Here is a 23,361-nt window from a genome sequence, read left to right as displayed (position 1 = left end):
GCAAATAATATTTACCCTAACAGGACTTTGACATACCAAAAGAATGTGCAATGTCAGTGATGCAAGTTAGTGAATAGGACATTAATGCTTCCAGGACCCATGATCTTGTTGGCATGAGTAGGGAGACAATATGGTACAGTATAAAATATACTGACTCTGCAGGCAGAAGACTTGTAGTCCTCCCCTCTGAGGCTTACTACCTATGTGAGCTCTGGCAAGCCATGACCTTTTTGAATATGGGTTTTCTCATCTGTAAAATGGGGAAGGGGAGGGTGATGTAATAGACAACCTCTAAAATCTCTATGATCTTAGATAGTTCTTCCATCTGTGGATATCACAACATATATTTACCTTAGTCAATAGTTTTTATGATTTACCGTACTGGAAAAATTAAGCGCCCAATAGCCAACCTCATAGTAATTGGGACCTTACAAGTGTTCAGAAGTCACTTCAAAGACAAGATGAAGCTTTGGAATAAAACTCTGACTTTCAAGAAAAATAAATAAATCACCATACATTTTCTTGTAATGGAAATTCTCTTAAGTAGAAAAAGCAAACACACATGCAGACAGTCAGAGAACTACTTAGCATATGATTTTAATAAAAAAAATAATCAAACTAAGTTTAATTGCTTTCAACAGCTGCTGGATCATATTCTCCTGGGGGAGTGAAATTTTCATATTTTTTTTAGAAAGTACAGGCATAAGTTCACACAGACATCCTCTATGGCTATGTCCCCTTCATGACCCCAAAAGAAGAATGTCTAGGGACAAGATGGCCATGGGCATCTTAGTTGAATTTATCAATGAAACTTACTACTTAAGTGGGAGATAATCTCAAAAAGGGATAGCTAGATGGCATAATGGATACAGCACTGGGCTTGGAATCAGGAAGACTCATCTTCATGAGTCTAAATCTGGCCTTAGAAACTTACTACCCGTATGACCCTGGGCAAGCCACTTAATCCTGCTTGCCTTAGTTCCCTCATCTATAAAATGAGGTAGAGAAGGATATGGCACACCATTCCAGTATCTTTGCCAAGAAAACCCTAAATGGGGTCATGAAGAGTTGGATGTGACTGAAAAATGACTGAACAAATCTCAGAGGGAATGCTTGGGGTTATGGGAAGGTTGGGTAGAAAGAAACCCCAGAAAGCTTTCTTAAAGTAGGTGGGATTTGAACTGAATCTTTTAAGAAGGTCAGAGAAGCCAAGAGGCGGTTGTAAAGAGGAAGAACATTCTAGGTATAGGGGAACGTCAGTGGAAAAGAACACATTGGAGAGGGAGCTCACCTTGCAACCAGGAATACCTGGAGTCAGGTCCTGTCTTTGACACATAGTGATTATATGATTATGGGCAACTCTGGGCAAGTCACTTGATCCTTCAATATTCTAGGCAAATTTCTAAATCTAAATTTCAGAAAAGATACTGACTTGGATAAATATGGAGGTCAAGTCCCTATCCCTCTACGTATAGAGTATTTGTAAGTAAGTATTTTGTAAGTATAGAGACATTGTAAGGGTGTGAAAAATCCAGATTCCTGTCCTTGAGCAACTTTTGATTTGTTCAATAAGCTATCACACTTTGGGTTATGATGTCAGCTGGCTGCTTAGGGGACTCACTTGGGTAGCATTTCAGGTTAGATTGTGAAGCACTGGTCCAAGAAACCTGATACTGGCCTTACAGTTAGAAACTCAATGTCATGGCCAATGAAGAAGGGTAAGATTTCATTCTTTTGATATTTTTAAAAATGAAGTTCATCCAGGTACAGTAATAAGGAGATGACAAAACATATCTGTAGTATCAAGTAAATTCTAAGTGCAAGGGTTTAAGAAGGCCATTAATAAAACAGAAAATGTTCAGAGGATGGTAAATAACATGGTGGAGGGCCTTGAGTCCATGTTATGTGAGAATCAGCTAGCAAATCTGGGGTTTTAACAGCTTGGAGTAATATAAAAGCCTAAGAGAGGATAGGATAACTTACTTTCAGTATTTAGAGGAGCCACATAGAAAAGGGATTATTCTAAAGCAGAACTAGGAATGAGAGGAAGTTTTGCAAAGACATAGATTAAGGCTTGATTTCATGAACAATTTCCCAACCAACAGAGCTATAAAATCATGTATGAGCTGCCACAGCGGGTAGTAGCTGGATCCCTCCTCACTGGAAGTCTTGCAGCAGGGCCTGGTGACTCCTTCTCAGGCATGTTGTAATGGAAATTCATTCTCAGGTATGGGTTGCATTAAATGGTGACCGAAGTCCCTTCTAAAATTCCACTTCTAAAAATGTGTTTTTATGAGTTGTTAAAATAATATCCTATGATGTTCTCCTTTTCATGACCTATCTGATGTTTACTCCTGGAAACTCAACAAGCTAGATTCACAGTGAAGATGAAAGTACACAAGGCGGCATCCTAAAAGGATGGACACAGTGAGTTATTCTGACCCTAATCAAATGAAACCTTCAGTTATTCCATTTTGTGCTTCTTCCTGAGCCCCACATAATATAAATGACTACATGATCACAAGTGCTTAGACAAACTGATAGCAATTATTTAGCATTTGACTTACTTATACTCAATACACTTTTTGGAGTAGATGGCAGTTATTTTGGTTATTATATAATCATCAGAACCAGTTCTATAAATGATCACAAACCTTACATCATTGAGCCATACCACAGTGCATGTGATTGGACCTGACATCTAAAAATAGGAAGGTAGTCAGCATCTCTAGAAATATATTTCTTTTTTTTCTTTTGTAAATATGAAAGCATGTTACAGCAAGGAAAAAGAGTTTCACATTTTAAGCATTGGAGTGAGGCATGAAATAAAATGGAAACATTCCAGCAATTGTGTCATAGTTAGACAATGCTTGTATTGACAACAATAAGAACTTTCTTTGGTTAAATGTATAGAATTATGACCTTGGAGAAGCTTGACTATCTTAGAAAAAAACAAATGAAAAATCCCATATATATATAATCTATATACATACATGCATACATACACACACGTTTATATATATATTTTTCATTTTTGTCTTGGCATCTTCAGCAATGAAAAAGTGTAAGGAACATAGTAGATGTTTCATGAATGTGTCACGATTGATTATTTCCTTCAGTTTACAATTAGATAGAAAGGTAGCCAAACAGAGTGGATAGAGTTGAGTCATTGCATTCTCTCTTCCCTCCATTCTTTTTTTCACTCTTACCAAGATGACTAATTTTTTCCTGTCTTCATCCCCAATACTAGTAAGTATCAATGCCTTTGCTTTACTTGTGAGTTTCTCCTAAAATCTTCCACTTAGCTTAGTGTCTGCTCATCTTCCTATACTTTTCCTTCTTCCACTTCATCAATCTTTTGGAAGCAAATTTGACTTTTATCTGACTGAGTATATTCTCTTATATTCATTACTTGCCTTTTGTTTTGACTTGTTCTTCTAATTCTGTTGCCTTTGTATTTTCTTGTATGTGTCCTGCATCAATTTCCTTTTATTACTCTTTTTCAAACATTGTTGAACTCTTAGAGAACTCACTCATTCTTAGGAGAACTCACTCATTTTCAGCTCTAGCAGGCATTTCATACATTTATTGATTGGACTGATCTCTATACTGATGGCTTGCAAATCTCTATCTTCAGTCCTGACCTATATATTGTTTTTCAGCTATTGTAATGGGAATGTAAATTTTAAAGATCTTCCCTGCCCCTAGGCTAAAGTGCACCTGGAGCCTGGGGTGGGAGGCTTGTTTTTCAGTAGATACTTTTTGATTGGCCAGTGGGTCGAAAAGGTTGTTAAGTTCTCTGAGCCAGGAGAAGGCTATATAAGCCCTGATGTGAGGCTTTGTTTTGGGGCTCACTTTGAGAAGTGTTCTGTGATTTCATCTGGATTATGGGAAGCCGTTGTCCAGAGCCTCCCGGCTTTGAAAAACCCAGATGTTGAAACCCAGATGTTGATTGGGTATGGATGTAATGGTTGGACAGTTTGGAAATCTGTCTACTTGATCTGTTTCTGTCTTGATAATTCTGCCTGCATACTTTGAAGTTCGGGATGCTGACCTTTTCCCCCTGAACTAGGTGAATGATACATATTTGACTGATTAAAGTAAGCTTGTTAACCCATTTTGAGTTGCTTTCCTTTATCAAAGCAGATCCAAGAACCTGTGTTGGCAGCAAACCCTGAGGACGCTTGGGGTGCTTGCTGCTACAGCTATTTCCTAGGGATTTCCCTGATTGAGAGTATACAATGGTTTTCTATTGCTTCAACTCACTTTTCAGGGTCCTCCATGATCTGGTCCCATTCTAAATCTACCTTTATTTTCACCTCAATTTTCTCATATGCAAATTCTATTTCAATTAGGCTGTTCTTCTCTTGGTACTTCTAACTATACCACAATCATTTCTTCATATCATAATAATTCTTAACTAGTTTCCCTCTTTCCAGTGTCTCTCCTTTCCAATCCATCCTTCACACAACTATTAGAATAAGCTTCTTAATGTGCAACATGGCTAGAAACAAACTAAACATCTTCCCTACCAAAGAGTTTCCCTTTCCGATATCTTTGTCTCTGATAATTGTGTCACCAGTATCTCCATCATCATAGCTCAAAATCTAGCAGCCATCTTTGACTTACTCCATTTCTTCCTCCCCTGCATCAAGCCAGTCACCAATTATTTTTGATTGTCTCATCCCTTTCCACCCCCAATTCTTCTTACTATTGCCCTAGTACAAAACCTTATAACCTCCTACCTATGTTATAAAAAACCTATTAGCTGGCCTCCATAACTTTAGGTTCTTTCCTTCCAATCCATTCTTCAGACTAGTGTCAGGCTGTTTTCCTTATGTACCAATTTCATCATGCCTCTCACTGACCCTTTAAGAGTATACAATAGTTCCTTAAGGCTTACTAATTAAACTCACAATCCTCCACCAGTATTTCAAGACCCTCCACAATCCAGTTTCATATTAGCTATACAACTTATTCCAAATATGACAGTTGTCTATATCCAAAAGTATATGTAAAGGTATACACACATAAATATAGATAGATATAGATACATAAATAATATATTTATATCACAACTATATGCATCATGTAACATATAAATATATACCATTATAGTGTGTTATTGCATATTGTGGAAAATACAAGATATTATATAAGATATGTAAATAACATATTTAAGGGATAACATATCAGTTCCCATTTTAATCATCATTATTATTATCCCACACATATCTTATTCATTTCTCTCTTCATATTATATAATATACCCTAACTGCCCTGCTTCTCACCTCTTCAAACAATACTTCAATAAGTTGCCAAAATAGTTGTCCTAATGCACAGTTCTAATCTTATCACTAAAATGCTCTAAAATTTTCAGTAGCTCCCTATTGCTATGAGAATAAAAATCAAATTCTTTTGACTGGCATTTAAGGCTATTATAACTTCGCTCCCAATTTTATTTTATGCTACTCTTTCATATCCCAACCACATCCCACAGCCATATCCCACATCTAGCCAAATTTCACTGCAAGTGGTCACCAATCTAGTCCTAGTTTTTTGTGATTTTATATAGACTAAGGGGCAGCTAGGTGGTGCAGTGGACAGAGTACCAGCCTTGGAGTTGGGAAGACCTGAATTCAAATCCAGCCTGAGACACTTACTAGTTGTCTGACCTTGGACAAGTGTCTTAACCCCAATTGCCTCAAGGAAAGAAAAACAGTGATTTTTACATAGGCTAGCTCCCATCAACTGAACACAATCCCATCTTATTACCTTCTATTCAATTCCTTCCTTTCCCACTAGACCCAGCTCAGGAACCAATTTCTTCATCCAGACCTCCTTGAGAAGCCTAAAATAAAATGATCTATTTCTTTGAAGATTTTCTTGCGTATTCTGCCTGAAACTCTCCTTTTCTCCTATCACATTTTACGCTACATCTTCCTCTTCTGTTTAGACACTGTATGTCACCTGCTCTCTAATTAGACTCTAAGCCCTGTGAAAGCTCACTAAATATTAAAGAAAAATAAAATGAGCTATTATTATTTCTTAATTATAGATACTGCCATTTTTTTTCATCTTTGTATTTCTAGGACCTGGTACAGTGCCTGGAACATTGATTCAGAGTTACAATTTTATTGGTGTACAGAACTCTAGAGGAAGGAATCCCCTTGATCGAAGCAGATCCACAGCTGCTCAATAACTTAGATCTTCCCAGTCTTCTCTACTCTAAGCCTTGACATAGTCCATCATGAACCCCTTACCCTGCCCTGCTTGCTCTTCCCTGCAGATATCTTTGACCCTATGTCTCTTTACTGGCTATCTCTCTTGCTGGAATGCTCTCCTTCCTCATCTCTGCCTCCTGGCTTCCTTCAAGACTCAGTTCAGATCCCTGTGTCCCCTATACTTCTTCTCTCTGAGATCCCCTTCCATTTACAGGGTATGTGAACTGTATGTACCATACTGAAATTCTCCTGTCCTTCAAGGTCCAGCTCAGCTAAATGATCTCAAAGAAAGCTCAAGTTCCCATTTTCTCTTGGTCTCCAAGAGCACTGAGAGAAATATCTGCTTCAAGAGTTCCCTTTCAGTCTAGGTTGATATTAAGCAGACATTTGTTTAACTTCAGGCTAAAAAAAATAATACTGTCAAACCCTTGCTGCACTACATATTTCTCAAAATATCTTTTTCCTCTTTTCCTACAAGTCTTTCAATAACTCTATAATCGAGTACTTAGATATACTTTTAATAAAAGTTTTGAAAATGAAAGGTATTAAAAGTTAAGAATTTTCTCAGCTGAGTAGCTGTCAGTCTAATGGATTCATGTAGCTGCTCTCAGGAAATGAGGTAGAAAAAGATCTTGAAATTTGGTAACCAACAAAATATTTAATAAATTACCATTTTATGAAAGACACTGTGCTGTTTGTGGGTTATGAAGATCAGTAGACAATGACCTTACTACCCCAAAACTTCCAATGTATCTGCTAAGAGAAGACATGCAAAAATAACTATAATACAAATCAGAACTGGGTAGATATATAGGAGAGCTAAGAAGCATTATCAAAATGATAAGGACAGAAAGGTTTCTTCCACTGAAGTAAGGAGAGGAGGTGATTTGGAAAGGCTTCATGGAAACATTAGGAATTGAGCTAGACCTTGAAGGATAAAAAATATTTCAACAATAAGTAAAGGTTCCATTCGTAATACCCATGAACTTTCAAGAAACTCAGGGAACTGCATTGGGGTAAATGTGATGGTGATTCAAAGGAAACTGGAGAGAACTCAGCTGAGTGTGCTGAATCTGAGGGCAGCCTTTCCTAAGGACTATCTCTGACCCTCATCTCATTTCCTCTAATGATAAACTGGTCATTTTTCAAATTAGAAATAAGATAGTAGAAAACTTTGATAAAACACAATATTTATAGTGTCAAGAACTGCATGATAACATATTAGAAAAGAACTTCAGTATAGTATTTTTTTTCTCTGATGTGACATCGGGGGGTTTGACTTCCCACTGTCAAGAATTGAGATGGGTGGTGGTAGTGGTAGATGCAGTTCTATGAGATACTGTTTCAAATCTGTGTTACAGGGGATTAAGGACAACTGTGTTGCATCTTTAAAACCTGTACCCATAAATGTATCATGTATATGTACATATATATGTATTTATATATACATATGTGTCTCTGTCTACATATATATCCATATCTATATATCTATATCTATGTATCTGTCCATACCTATATCCATCTACATTATCTATGTCTATCTATATCCATCTATAGTCACCTAAACACACTGTCTCTATTCATCCAACTACCTCTATTTATCTATCTACATATTTATCCAATTTATATATCTATGTTATCTATATCTATCTACAAATCTATATCTATCTATATCCATCTATTTATTCATCCATTTATATCTAACTACATATATCTCTACCCATCTAACTACATCTCTCTCTATGTCTATATATAAATATATTGATACATCTATCTATCTATCTATCTATCTATCTATCTATCTATCTATCTCCTGACTCAGCTGAGACTTAAGTGAAAATCAAAAGATAGGCTTCCTCTTTGTCAATGAATTTAGACCTCCTTCTTTAGATCAAACAAGAGATTATCCAGTACAGCTAAAAAAGATATATGAAGCTAATTCAACATAATAGGTAATAAGGTCACCATTACACACAAAAGATACTTTTGTACCTTTGCTGAAAATGGTTCACTAAATTGGCCCTCTTTTTGCAAGTACTATATATGTTTGTCTATAGTCAAGTAAGGTCACCATTTCACCATTTGTTGTAACTAAAATATTAGATACATTTATTGTTCTGAGCAAGGGTTTTTGCTAATTTATTCAGTAAATGCTTGTTGACTTCACTCTTGCAGGCCCACAGGGACTTTTGGCTCCCTCTGTATTTCCAAGTCCAAACCCTACAGCTGATGCCTGCTTGTCAAGAGAGAATAAAAGAATGACTATGTGGCATCATCAAGGCTTTTTCTTTGCCAGTTTTTCTTTTCTATAAATATGATCCTCATTTTCAAGGAACTCTGGATAAGATTACTGCATTTAACTATTTTGGGGAAGCACTGTCTGTTCTATGTTGGGGTTGAGGGGATGTTCTCATTTGCTTCCATCCCTGTGGCAGTGCAGTGACTGGGCGTAGGCACCCTGTTTGAAGATTTCACAGAGTGGTTGGGTCTGGGAGGTTAATTTAGAAAATGCTATGCAAGAAACTAGTGAGACAGATGGGCTGAAGTGGAGGTAGGAATCATGCATGAGAATGTTCTATCACACTGTTTTCTTATCCACTACTTTTTTCTCTTTATGTTTATGATAGTAGTTGTTTGGTCTTCCAGGAACTTTCATTGTGAACAGGATTACTGTTTTGGCTTCAGAAGCAGCATAAAAGCTGATGATTTTTCATAGACCTAGACTGCACAGCTAGAGGTTAGAGTGATAGAGTACTGGGCCTGGAGTCAGGAAAACCTGAGTTCAAATCTGGCCTCAAACACTAACTAGCTGTGTGACCCTGGAAGTCACTTCACACTATCTGCCTTAGTCTGTTCATCTGTAAAAATGAACTGGAGAAGGAAATAAACTATGCCAGTATCTTTGCCAAGAAAATTCCAAATGGGCTCACAAAGAGTCAGTCACACTGAAAGAATTAAAAAAGAACTATAGATAACCACATGAAGAACAGGCAACAAACAGCAAAGGCAGAAGATTTCTATTTTGAAATTGGTGGAATCCTAATAAAGCTGTTCCCAGCCCCAGTATTTTCATTATAGTCCTGGCCCCACTGAATAGCAGACCCACTGTACCTATCTAGCTCTGCTGCCAATGTCCTAACTTCTTCATATATGCCTCACTGTTCACTGGAACAACAGGTGTGTCCCTGAACTCCTAGTTCCCACAGAAACAGCAAGTGCATCCATGTGATGGGAACCCAGCCACTGCCCCCAGACCCATTCCCACAAAAATAGGTATGTTCTTGTACTCAACCACAATCACCTCATCCATCTAGCCCAAGACAGGACAACAATACCTAAATATCCATCTTGACCAGACAGGACCACAATAGCTAGCCAATTGGAGGGCAGCACGGCCAGAATGTTTAACCACTGAACCACAGATGGGGCCTAATTACCTAATCCTTTAACAAACCCCTCCTGCCTTTTTAATATGCATGATTTCTGTTATGTAATTGCATCTTTACCCTATTAAGAATCCATCTTGCTTTCTCTGAAGTTGCTGGTTCCTCTTGGAACTTAACCTGCTTCATGAGAGGCTTCAATCTCAACAAATACCTATTCTTGGATTAGGGGTGGTCTGACTCCGAATTCTTTGAGATGATTCCCTCACAACTCATCATGAAACCCCAACAGTTTTTGGGTGAGCAGAGCCCCCACTGCAGCAAAATCATATCACTTCTGATGTCAATCAATGAACCATAGACTGATGTTTCCAAGCCTAGGTGTTTCTTACCAACACACCAGGTACAAAGCAAGGATTTATTTACACATCTAAACCTTTTTGAGAGGTTCTTCATGATATATAGCCCTGGAAGTGAAGAGGCAGTCACAAACCATGACAGACCCTATAAATGATCAATTAGAGTGCCTGTCCTTCAGATATATGGATGCTGTTACTACCCCATCTCTAGGAGGGAACTTAACTTAAATTGTTTTTCTAGTAGGTAGTGATGGATGTCACCCAATTCAATCCATCAGTATGTAAACTCCTCCTACTAATGCAGATCCCAACTATTCCAGTAGATAGGCTCATAGGCTCATGGAATAAACTTGGGAACAATCAATTAAATGATTTTTTAGAACACCTAAAAAGTATCCCACATTCTGCTTGGTAACATAGGGATATAATCCTGATCTTGAAGATATCACATAATCCAGTGAGAGTTAAAAGAATAATATGCTTGAAACATTAACAAGCAATGTGATATGTAAAAAGTAAATATAGAAGATGAATAACAGATATATCAATTATATATGCACATACATTATATATTCATATGTGCAGATATAATAGACCTGTATATAGTTATGCATATAAACTATGCATATATGATGTTATTATATGTGTATATATACACGTATATAGGGAAAGCACGTATGTATATATCATATATATGTATGTGAATATATACGGACACATACATATGTATTTATATGTGTTATTATATATGTGCATATATACATGCATATAGGGAAAGCACGTGTGTATATATCATATATGTGTGTATATGTGAATATATACAGACACATACATATGTATTTATATACACACATACAGATATACATTTCCACATACATGCACATATATACACATATGTGTATACACATAACCCCCCATCCTCATTCCCACATATATACATCCCTACCCTCACTCCTATATGTATATATGTGTGCATATATGAGTATGTATGTGTGCGTGTGTGTACATATATGTATGTGTACATAACCCATATACATATATATACACATATATATGAATTGTTTGGTGTAGGTGATAAGTGCTATAGGACTTCAGAAACATGGTTAAGTAAAGTCTTCATGGGAGAGGTAGGATCAGAGTTGGTCCTTTAAGGATGAATTAGATTGGGCTAGGTGGAGAGGAGAAGGAAATACAGACAAGGGAGATGGAATAAGCAAGGTCAGGGGACATGTCAATGGGATAAGAGGACTGTCCTGACTAGGGCACAGAACAAACCCACCCCCTTTTTTTTCTAGTCAAACAGGTAGGTATGTCCTTGATGGAAGGTAAGTAGCACCATGGATAGAGCCCTGGATCTGAAGTCAGGAAGATCTGAGTCCATACTGAGCCATAAACACTAAGTACTAGCTGTGTGGTCCTGGACAAGTCACTTAACCTCTATATACCTTAGTTTCCTTAAATATAAAATGGGAATAATAATAGTGCCTACCTCCCAGGGTTATTATTGTGGAGATCAAGTGAGATAATACTTGTAAAGCACTTAGCATAGTGCCTGACATATAGTTAATAAATGCTTATATCTTTCCTTTCTTCCATAGTTTATTTTAACCTCTTTGGCATTACAGGCATCATGCTTTAATCACCTAATTTGGAGTTAGAAAGAACCTTAGACAACTGAGTCCCACTTCCTCATTTTAAGAAGAGGAAATTGGGGCACACCATATTCATTCATTCATTCATTCATTATAAAGCAATCGGGGGTTAAGTAACTTGCTCAACTCTTACTCACTGCACCACCTGGCTGCCCCAGGCACACTGTATTGAAACCACTTGTCCAGGGTCATATAGTTAGGGAATGTCTAAGGCAAAGTTTGAAGCCTGGTCTTCCTGACTCCATGTCAGGTTGGTTACTTACTCCATGTATGTATGAAGTAAGTTCCACCTAGCCCAATCTAATTCATCCTTCAAGGATCAACTCTGATCCTACCTCTCCCATGAAGACTTTACTTAACCATGTTTCTGAAGTCCTATAGCACTTATCACCTGCACCAAACATACTTACTTACTTATTCCAATGGGAATAGCAGCCATCATTTCAAAAGGCCATTAGGTTAAAATGAGAAATTTCAACATATTCCAATAGACTAGAAATGCCTTGAGACAGGGACAGGTGGTTGTTGTTTGTTTGTTTTTTGTCTTTGTATTCCTGTTACATAATGGTGACAATCACATAATAGGTGCCAGTCATGAATCAAAGATTCAGGGCTCCTAGACCTTAGAAGCCCCTCAGTCCATTCCCTCCCGCTATTTTGTGGCTGAGGAAATTAAGTTCAATGGAAGAGAATTCACTTGCCTAAGATCAGTGTGAACCTTGGTCCTTCAATTCTAAATCCATGACTCTTTTCTTTTGTATGATAATGTCTCTCTTAAAGGCTTTTCTGCTTAGAAGCATGGGCCAGAATATATACTACCATGGCATAGTCTCCAAGACCCCAGGGTCACCTCCAGGTCATGAGAATAAATCAGAGTAATATTCTAGTAGGGGATTTATATATAAAGAACAAATAAACATGCCTAGCTATATGCAATAGCTGAAGTACAGTAAACAATATCTTTCTCAATAATCAGCACATCAATTCAAATCAATAAGCACTTATTAAATACCTACTAAGTATCATATAAGAATTTATTAGGTACCTACTATATGCACCTATTATGTGATTGCCCCCATCATATAACAAGAATAGAAAGACAAAAAACCAACCAACCAAACAACAACCACCTGTCCCTGTCTCGAGGCATTTCCAGTCTATTGGAATATGTTGATATTTCTCATTTTAACCGAATAGCCTTTTGAACTGATGGCTGCTATTCCCATTGGAGGCTATTTGTGCATCAACATTATGCTTACTGAGCCTGGCAAAGTGCAAAATGGGTATTTTTTTTTACCACCCCTAGGTTCCCAGGGATAATTGCCCAAAGTATGTTTTTGATATGTGACCTTTATCAGAAGCCATCTCCTTTCCATATGAGACTCTGTGATTCTGAATCAAGTTAGGTACAAATGGAATACTGGGGTACAGATGTACTGACATTAGTGAACTAGAATGGCCTTAGAGTTCATTGCAGATACTTTTAATCTCATCTAACAGGATCTAGGGATAATTTCTTCTTAGTAATATCTTTCCTTCTTTTTCCATTAAAGGGCCCTAATTTAGGGACTGAATATTTTTGAAAAAATACTAAAATGTTCTATTCCCCCCAAATATCATTGACAACTTACCCAATGCCTAAAACAGTGCCTACCATATAATAGGTGCTAAGTAAATACTTATTGATTGAATGATTAACTCCGGCATTCCTTTAACTTGTATGAATCTGTTAAGAAATATTAATGATAAAAACAAGGTAGGAACTTTGACTATCTCATATATCATGCTTCTCCAAAAGAGAGAATTTCATGAGAAAATTGCATATTTTAAACTTTTTCTATGTGTTTGTATATGTGTGAATTCCAAGGTCCGTGGACAATAATGCAATTTCTTTGTGCTGCTATTTTTCAAAAGGCAACTTTTCCAGCATCTTGGCAGGTCTGGACTCATCAGTAGGGTGCATTGGTGTGTAAGCGGCACCAGGGTCAATGGTCCTGCCAAATTTTGTAGATGAAACTCTTGATTTTCTAAGTGAAAAATCTGTCCACTATTCTATTCCCCATTATTCTAGGAATCATGCTGATATATGGCAAAAGGATGAATTTAAAGCTTCAAACACATTTTGAATATTGCAGACCATTTTTCCTAGCAAAGTCAGAGAAGTATTCATCTGAAAACACGAGATTTAGATGGATCTTCTAAAATCTTTTGGAGGATGTATCATTATACCTCTCATTCCTTCTGTCCAATCTTAAAATCTGCTCTTTATATAAAATAGCTTTAGTTATGTTGACTGTTTATTTCAAAGTGATGAACCCATAACTTCTTGGCTTCTACCCCAAATATTTCTCTATGAATGATTTCCCAATTTCTTTCCAGTCAATAAACAACAACAACGATGACTCATGTTTATATTGAACACTTTAAAGCTTACAGAGCATTTGTTCAAAATAACTCCGTAAGGTATATAAAACTAGAAATTGTGTAATAATCTAGGCATGGTGATAATTTTATATTTCTACTCCTGGTTTTTAAGAATAATCCTCTAAAGTCCCAAAACAAACACTCTTTCCTCCATGTTCTTAGCTACCAAAGACTATGATGATTTTAATTTTTGCCTTGTGCCTTGATTTCTTCTTGAACTGATGGAAATGAAGAGTGAGAATTTCCCTTTTAAGTAGGAGAAATAGGAGCCATGATTTGTCAGTGCTAGAAAGAGGACAGCTAATGATGGAAAGTCTCCCTGAAGAATTCAATGCTTATTCTGAGGTAGGTGGAGGCAGGGAGAGTATACATCTTTGGACACACCATCTTATTTGTGGGTGTCAAACAAAAATGATAATTTACTATCTGATTTTATTTAAAATGTCAATGAGACATTAAAAAAACACCACAAGATGCAAAAGAGAAGGCAAAGACTATTCTCCACATGAAGGCATTTTTAAAAGTCCCTTTGGTTGTCTCTAGTGGCAGCCTCAGTCAAACATTAGGGGTCGATTCACCTTACCTTTCATAGGCATCAAGTCCATAGACATCCCAGTGGGAACAAGAAGACCTTACCTGCTGATGTGTGTTTGAATTTTTCACTTTTCTTCTTCCTCCATTTCCATGGCTTGAAAATCCTTCCCAGGTTGGCAAACTTACTCCTCCTGCGGATTGGCGGGGTGTGGGTACCGGGGACCAGGGAGTCAGAGCGCATTGCCGCCAGTCTCTCCACTTCCTCAGCTTGTGTTTCCCCAGGAGAAGAGAAAGGAAATCAAGAGAGAAGGAAGCGTTAAAAATTAAAGCCCAGATGGCCACTGTTTTCCATGGTTACAGATAACAGAAACCACATGACAAGAGCCTCTTTTTTTTTTTTTCATTTTGGAATGGGACCTATACCTCATGGTGTTATAACCTTCAGCTTACTCTTCAGATAAACATTGCAGAGTTTAAAACTGAAAGAGCTTTTGACCACTCTAGCCTAGTCTCATAGAAAGAGAAGTCTTTCTTTGCCAAATCATAGGCTTCCCTGGGATGGGGTGTGTGTGTGTGTGTGTGTGTGTGTGTGTGTGTTGGGGGTTGGAGGAGTTGGGATAGAAAGGGAGGGGAGGGATTAATCAAGAAAGGCCAAGTGAAGAAATCAGACCTATGGGGGGGGCCAGTAAAAGCAAAACCTGACAGATGTATGTACTTGACTACAACACCGTCTGCTGAGAAAAGAGGAGGGGGCAAACATTTCCCCAGTCATCTACTCCAGCACCACCTCCTTCTCTCTGCCAACCCTGTTTGGTTCAGGAACCTCAGACAGTGTTGAAATGTATCTGCCAAGCAGTTGTTCTACCTGAGGGCTAAGAACCAATTTTAGCATCCCATACTCCCAGAAATTTTTCTTCTTTCTGTGGAACTGCTTTCCTGTTTCCCTCAAGTTTCATTTATTGTATGTGTGCATGTTTTTTTTAATAGATTCCTATAATTGTAGCTCTGGAAAAAGCTTTAGAGGTCATAGAGAGAGACTCCCTTAGTTTATAGTTGAAGAAGCAGCTTTCTTCCTAACGCAAAGAAAAAGTGGTTCCATCCTAAAAAGCCCCAATTATCTAATTTCCTTTTTCCCAAAAAATTTCAAATGACTCCTCACAACCTCCTAGTGAGAAAAATATTATGCAGTCTGAATTTTTCAGATAAGGAGACTGAAGCTTAAAGAAAGAATTTACTAGATGAAGATGTGGGTAGAATCCACTTTTCTAAACAGGAAGGTGAAAGGGAAGGAACAAACATTTATTATGTTCCTTCTATGTGCCAAAGAGTGTGATAAGCACTTTGTCTTCTTAATTCCTGGAAGTGCCATTCAGTATCAGGTATCTGCAATTACTTTTATGCCATCCTCTGGCATCCCAGGCTTTACCTCTGACTGCCCTGACATCTTCCTGTCTCCCCCCTTTCCACCAACAGCTGTAGGAACAAACCATAATCAAACTTAACAACCATTCCTGGAAAGCATATGCTAATAAATTGTCAGAAGACTCCATTCACTGTCATTTTGAAGTCCCTGTCCACTCCCCTTTTTGTGTTTTATTCTCCTAGTACAATGTAAGGCTCTACAATGGGAGGAACTATTTTCCTTTTATATTTGTATCCACAGCATTTAATAAAGTGCCTAGAACATAGTAAGTACTTAATAATATCTTTTCAGTAATCCACTCTTCTATATGGTTGACTTTCAGATACTTAAAGGCAACTGTAGAACCGTATTCCTGCTAAGTCTTCTCTTCCTCAACTTAAATATATGCAGTTCCTTCAGCCAATCCCTGTATGGCTTGACTTTCACTCTACCCATTCCTTGTCACTCTCCTTTGAACATAGTCCAAGTTGTTTAATTTTTTCTTATATTGAGGTATCCAGAATTGAACATTCCAGATATAAGGTAGCAAGAACAGTGGAAATGCTATTAATGCAATTTAAGATAATTTAAAAAAATTAACTATCATGTCACACTTCTGATTCATTTTGAACTTGTAGCTACAAGCCTAAGATATTTTTCATGCTAATAATTATCTAGCTACAACTTCCATATTTATATATCACATATATATTTATATGTGATTTTTTGAAGTGTAATTAATTTTATACCAGGTAATCTCCATACTTATGTAATTAATTTTATATAATATATCATTTTATACTTAGGTAACTTACTTTATATAATGTAATCTTTACTTATGTAATTGACATTTTGAGCCCAAATGAAGGATTTTATATTTATTCTTATTAACTTTTATCTTATTAGAGTCTGCCTACCATGCTTCTTAATAATTTTGAAACTGTTCTCTAATATGCCTGACCAGTAATCACCTACTTGTACTAATAGGCAAAAATACCGATTTTTTCAGGAATACTTTGGTTCTTTGAGGGTAATACACAAACCATGGTGGAAAAGAACAAAATCTTGGCTTTCTATAGGAAATGATTTTAGCTAGCTCCCATGGTCAGTTTAAAACAAACTTTACAGAGCTAAAACTGTGGCCTAATTTCATCATGCGATCTCCTTTGCCCCAAGCTTGGAATAATTTTTTACTGCTGGAGTTGTTAACTCAGATCACTTTTTGTTGCTGGAATGGAGAGGGAAAGAAGACGAATACATGGACTCCCTTTGAAAAAATGGGGATGATTCATTAGTATTTATATTATTTAGTCAAGTTCAGCTCATAGACTCAATCAGTCAAGTAATGAATGTGAATATTCTTTACAATTTTGTGGAAACCCTCTTGTTTCATAACCACATCTATATTAAATGAAGGAACAATTCCTCAGAAATATACACAGCTAAGTAGCCATAACACAAAATTAGGAGAGCCTTTAAGAAATCTGTAGCGACAAGAAACTGAAGAATTGCTGTTATGGCATAATTATAATCAAGTAGTTAAATGGACTCCTATTAAGCGTATTATTGATTCAACTCAAGTTATTCATCTCCTAAATGCAGACTACATCTCTTGCCTTCAGTGACCTGTGAGCATAGTGCATTAATTAGATTCAATTGGTTTATTTTTTTTAATTGTCCAAATTACTTTTCTTTTGTAAACCCATTTGCTTATAGGCCTTGGCTCTCTATTTTACTGCTGTATCACAAAAGAATAATGAAGGGCTGAGTTTGATGAGGAAACGCTGATCACTTCAATGAACTCTGTTGGCAAGACAGATAAAACAGAAGCAACACAATAAAGTGATGCACTTCACAAAAAGGAAGAAAGATCAGAGAGAAAGGGAGGAGGACAGGTGTCAGAAGGAACAGACAAGCAATATTTATGATAATTTCTTTCCTCATTTTGAAGAGGCTTTTCCCAGAGTAGACAGTACCCAGAAGCAATAATTCTACATAACCAAAGACTAGGGGCAGTGGCAGAGGGGTATTCACTGAGACACAAGGTAGATGCAATATCATCTTGCCAGAACCAAGGATAGTTGACCCAAGGGTAAGACCATGGGCCAGATCATCTCTTGAAATCCTTTCCATCTCTAAAATCTAAGAAAATACTCCTTTAAGAGCCAGGCAGCTCTGTTCCCCTTTGACCTTAATGGAACTCTCAATATCTTCCAGGGCAGCAGTCTTGGGGATGACTTCACTCAGTCTTTGGAAGAGAAAGAATCAAAGGAAACCCTTCATTTATGTCTCCTTTTAATTGCCTGAGGCTGAGGAACGTTTAACTGCCTAAATTTTGACTCCCTGCTTTTGGGATGACCTGGGGGGTTGGATCTGGGTAAGATCTCAGAGGATAAAGAGAGAAGTGGTTAAGAAAGGAAGCCTTGATAAGAAGACATACCCTTCTATTTAACCTTTATATTTCTGATTATGGCTAGAGTTCATTTTAAGGCTTTTTCTGACAAAAAAACATCAAATGCCTGGGTCCCACGGAGCTACTGGATTAGATCATACTGAGTAGGAAAGTATCCTCTCTCAGCTTTTCAAGAAGAATGATTCAAGGTTTTCTGCTCTGTCTCATCTGTGATATAGTAGAAAAAGCACTGGACTTGGAATATGGAGACCCAGGTTCCAACATCTAATACCTGTGTGACCTTGGGAGAGTCACTAAATTTCTCTGAGCCTCAGTTGGTTCCCATGTAAAATGGGAACAATAATATTAGCATGACTTACCTCATGCGTTGTTGTGAGAACAAGCATTTTTTAAACTTTAAAGTATTATGTATCCGTGCATATATGTCAGTTATTTTATCATATCTTAGCTGTATAATGCTTTATAGTTCACAAAGTTGTACTATCACTAATAAATATATAGCGAGGAACAAATTATATAATTATATTTGTATTAATTATATAATAAGTATATGTAATTCTGTATGCTTGTTATATAATTCATATAAATATAAAGATGGATATGTAATATAAATATGCCTAAACTATATATAATACAAAATGTATATAATTGATATATAATGAATTTGAGCCTCACAATGTTCTTCACGATAGGTAGTACAGTATTATTATCTCCATGCTACAGATGAAGAAAGGGAGTCTCAAGAGGTTAAGTAAATTGCTCAAAGCCAGTGTCAGAGGAGAGTTGTGAATAACACAGTGATAACAATAATTAATGTCAATAATAGCTAACATTTATATAGTACTTACTCTATGCCCAGCACCATGTTTCACAATTATTATCTCATTTGATTCTCACAACAACCCTGGAAGAAGGTGCTATTATTAACCTATTTTACAGATGAGGAAACTGAGGCAAACAGAGGTTAAATGACTAGCCCAGGGTCACACAGCAAGGAATGGTCTGAGACCAGATTTGAATTCGTGAAGATGAGACTTGCTGACACCAGGTCCAGCACTCTATCCACTGCGCCACCTAGCTGCCATCTTGGATTGCACTGGATGATCTCTAAGATTTTTCCAGCTCATATTATATGATTCTATCAGACATGTTCCTTACTCTGAGAAACCTGTAGGGTCTTCTTTTTGGAGAGCAGCTGGGGTTAAGTGACTTGCCCAAGGTCACATGGCTAGTTTTTGTGTTAAGTGTCTGAGGCTGGATTTGAACTCAGGTCCTCCAGACTCTAGGGCCAGTGCTCTACTCACTGTGCCACCTCGCCTCCCCATAGGGTCCTCTTATATTCACTTTTTTTTAACCTCATAGTAAGCATTAAGCTCTACTTCCCCTCACAGTGATGAGCACAGAAGTCCAAAGTTGGAAGAAACCTCAACGGTCATCTGGTATAACTCTATACATTTTCTTAGAGATAGAGAGCAGAATTAAAGAGCCAAAGGTGAATGACAGGGCTCCAATAAAAGGTTTCTGTAAGCACTTAAGACCAGCTGTTCTGAATGCCAAGTGTATTTGTGCCATAATTGCCCCACATCCCTCAAAGATTAGATGGCATCTATTTAAGTGGAGCTGCCCAAACCCACTTGGCTCTCTTGCCCTCTGTGTCAGGATTACCTCTTTTCTGAGTTGCAAATGCCACCACAAAGTAAGCCTCACCATTTAGAGAGTACCACTAAATGGAAGAATATAGCTTTTTAGGCGGCACACAATTTTGCAGAGTAAACTGTTCTCATGGAACCTGGCAGCTATTATGTGGAATTGCCTACTACATGAAGGTAGGTTTTTTCTTTCATTTTCCTGGTCCTCTCTCCAAGATAAATGATTTCACTGCCATATTAAAAGTCCATTTATAGGGATATGATTTTGAGTTGGAAGGGACCATGGTGGTCATGTGATTTAACTATTACATTTTACAGATGAGGAAACTGAGGCACAAGGAAGTTAAGTGACTACTCAAAATTATAGAGGCAGTTAGCAGAGGAGGAATTTGAACCTAGATTCTTTGACTCCAGAGTCAGTTCTCTTTCAACTGTACCACAGGCTCCATGAAAACAGTACCTTCTTAGGCTTTGGTATCTGCACATCCTAGGACTGAGCACTGACAACCACAGCATGTTAAAAATAAACTTTTTGTTCCAAGATCCCAGACCCCAGACATAGAAACTGCTTTCTTCCAAATGGTAGCTTTTGCTTACGGTTTCTCTGCGTGGTATGGAGAATATGTACATACATACATACATACGTACATAGAGATAGAGAGACACAGATACAGAGACAGAGAGCTAGAGAGACACAGAGAGAAAGACAGAGAGAGACAGAGATCGACACACAGAGACAAGGAGATTGTTTTGAACTGTTATTCTAATTGCAAAGAAAAAAAATGCAAAAATGATACATCAAAGTACAGCAGTATGACCAGTCCTAAGCAAAATTGTAAAAAAAGGTGAATTAATTGTTCCCCTTTTAAGCACTTGGGCAAAAAAGTGCCTTTTTCCTTTCTGAGACATTTCCCTCCAAAAAATACATACATACAGAAAAATGAAGGATCTCTATCATCTAATAGTCCCTAAGGGAGTGGGTTAAACTAAGGGACCAGAGATACATTATCATTTATAGCTAAGGTGTTAATGGCTGATAATAGATTTCTGTTACTGACCTGCTAAATCATTTACACTTTAGGAATGATCTACAATCTTAATCCAAATGCCAGTAATGTGGAGATTTAAGGAAGCTGCTGGAAAGGAGATTGGGGGTTTCTGTGCTTCTTTAATCATCCCCTATGGCTCTTTTCTAACTTCTCTGACTATTCACCACCAGGAAAATCACCAAGACTTTACCACAAAACACCACCACAACCTTCAAACAAATCACAACTGAAAAACAAACACAACTACCCTATGCTCTAAATCCACCGCCAAAGACAGTGGGACACTTTACAATTGTCTGTCCAATAACGGAGGAGACAAGAAATAACATTTCATCATCTACTGTAGGGCCTTGCACACAATAGAGGTTCAATAGCTATCTGTTGAATTTAGTGTTTGGTACATGCATTGCAGTCTGTTGTTATAGTTCCTTAGTAACTATAGGAACTAAGTTACTGCTTAGTCCTTTAGTAACTGCTTATGAAGGTTATAAATTGTAGAAGAAATATAAATAGCACTTGTGCCCATATAATATAGTCCTTTTGGGGGAGAGAGGAAAAACTAAAGATACATGTAAGTGAGATGCCCTTAGTTTTTGGCACATCTTCTCCATCACTTGGCCAAGTTTCCTCTTTTTTTGTGGCTTCCAGAGAATTTTGGCTGGGAGTGGGCAGTGCCACCCACTCCTAACAGCAGACTCTGTGGGACACTTTCACAGCCTTGCTCTTCTCCCCCCACCCCCAATATATATAGTGCTTATAGTCTTTACTGTAAACAAGCACAGTCCTGTCTTATTTACAGATCAGAAAAAGGGGGGCAACATACCAGGGCCTCTGGGCATTGCTACCAACCTGTCCTTTATCAGGATTGGCATGGAGGGAGCTGGGAAAAGTGCCTGGCCCTCCCTGTGGGCCTTGAGTCATGATTTTATAATCCTTATTTTGTAGTAGCAGTAGCTGAACTTAAGATGAAGCTATGCCTGCCCCCTAGGCTAGCTGGCATTGCTAAAAGAGGTCCATTCCCATGACCGCAGAGGTACATGTCACTTTGTGCTCTAGAATCCTGGATGGTTCTGCTGGGAACAGGAATGCTGCCTGAGCTAACCAGATGTATTTTCTCTCCATAGGATGAGCATTTATAAAAATTCTGCTGACTACTAACTATCAACTTCATGGGACTGAGAAGAGAAAATATAAAGAAGGTCTGAGTTCCTTACCCGCCAATGGTGAAGAACTGGTCCTCACCAACTCACACACATATGAGTGTGGTTCACCAAGTGATCATCTAACATGCCAGGGAATCCTAGGAGAAAAGATGGAGCTGCCTAATTATAGCCTGGATCTTTCTAAGGATATTTTTGTCTCTGTGTTAGTCCAACTTTTTGGATGCTGACAAGGTGACTTAGTGAACAGAGGAGTGGATTTGGAGTCAGAAAACCTTGAGTTCAAATCCCACCTTAGACACTTACTAGCTGTATGGCCCTTGACAAGTCATTTATCTTCTCTCACCTTTAGTTTCCTCATCTACAAAATGGAGATGATGAAGTTACCTACCTCAGCATGGGCCCCAATCAGATTTAAAATGTATTTGGGAAATATTTAACATAATAAATAAAAATACAACCAAACATAGATAACATCCTATTTTAAAATTAATATGAGGCCCACAGGGATGCTGATATATAGATTCCTGGCACTCTGTTATTTGAAGTTGATACCACTGACCTACTGCACAAAGTGGTTGTGAAAATCAAAGGAGATAAATGTAAAGAATGTTGCCATCCTTCATGTTAGCAAGATGAGTATGGGTGTGAAGGGATTAATGTATCACCAAGCATGCCATGAATTTCCTCCATTTCACCAGAGGAAAGTAGGGATTAATGATGCACAGAAATCTTGAAGGAATGGTTGGGGATGGGGAGAAGGAAAAGTGATGCCCCTCATAAGCCACAACAGAAACATGCCTTGGAGGTGTTGATGAATTAAACTTCCTGAGCTTCCATGCATATGCCAAAGGCAGCCTTGGACAAGCCCTCCCTGGCTCTCACTAGTGAGAAGAGAAGATTGAATCTCCTAATTAGAGCTACAGTGTCACTGGATGATATTAGCTTCTGGTATTATCCTCAGATAATACTTGCATTTTAAGAAGAGTTTTATTGCCCTCATACAGGAAACCTGCTGCATTTAGCAAATGCTCTACAGAATGCATTCCCAAATTAGGCAGGCTGCAGTCTGCAGTCCAACCAGAGGGAGTGCACACAGCAATTTAAAGGGC

At 37.7% G+C, this 23,361-nt stretch overlaps 1 protein-coding gene across 7 annotated transcripts in view; it reads right to left on the bottom strand.

Moving 5' to 3' along the window:
* Window positions 1-23,361, bottom strand: part of PHACTR1 (phosphatase and actin regulator 1) — a 695,847-nt gene that overhangs the window by 254,942 nt on the left and 417,544 nt on the right. For all 7 annotated transcript variants that reach the window (XM_069092414.1, XM_069092412.1, XM_069092416.1 and 4 more), the window contains one exon: window positions 14,679-14,843. In XM_069092414.1, the coding sequence (XP_068948515.1) occupies window positions 14,679-14,843 (165 nt within the window). The remainder of the gene's footprint in view (window positions 1-14,678; window positions 14,844-23,361) is intronic.

This window comes from Petaurus breviceps, unplaced genomic scaffold (assembly GCF_028583685.1).
Source record: "Petaurus breviceps papuanus isolate PSGF00001 unplaced genomic scaffold, PetGlider_PUasm1.0 190, whole genome shotgun sequence".
Taxonomy (NCBI): Eukaryota; Metazoa; Chordata; class Mammalia; order Diprotodontia; family Petauridae; genus Petaurus; species Petaurus breviceps.
Note: the sequence above shows the minus strand (reverse complement) of the source record. Positions and strands in the feature narration are given on the sequence as shown.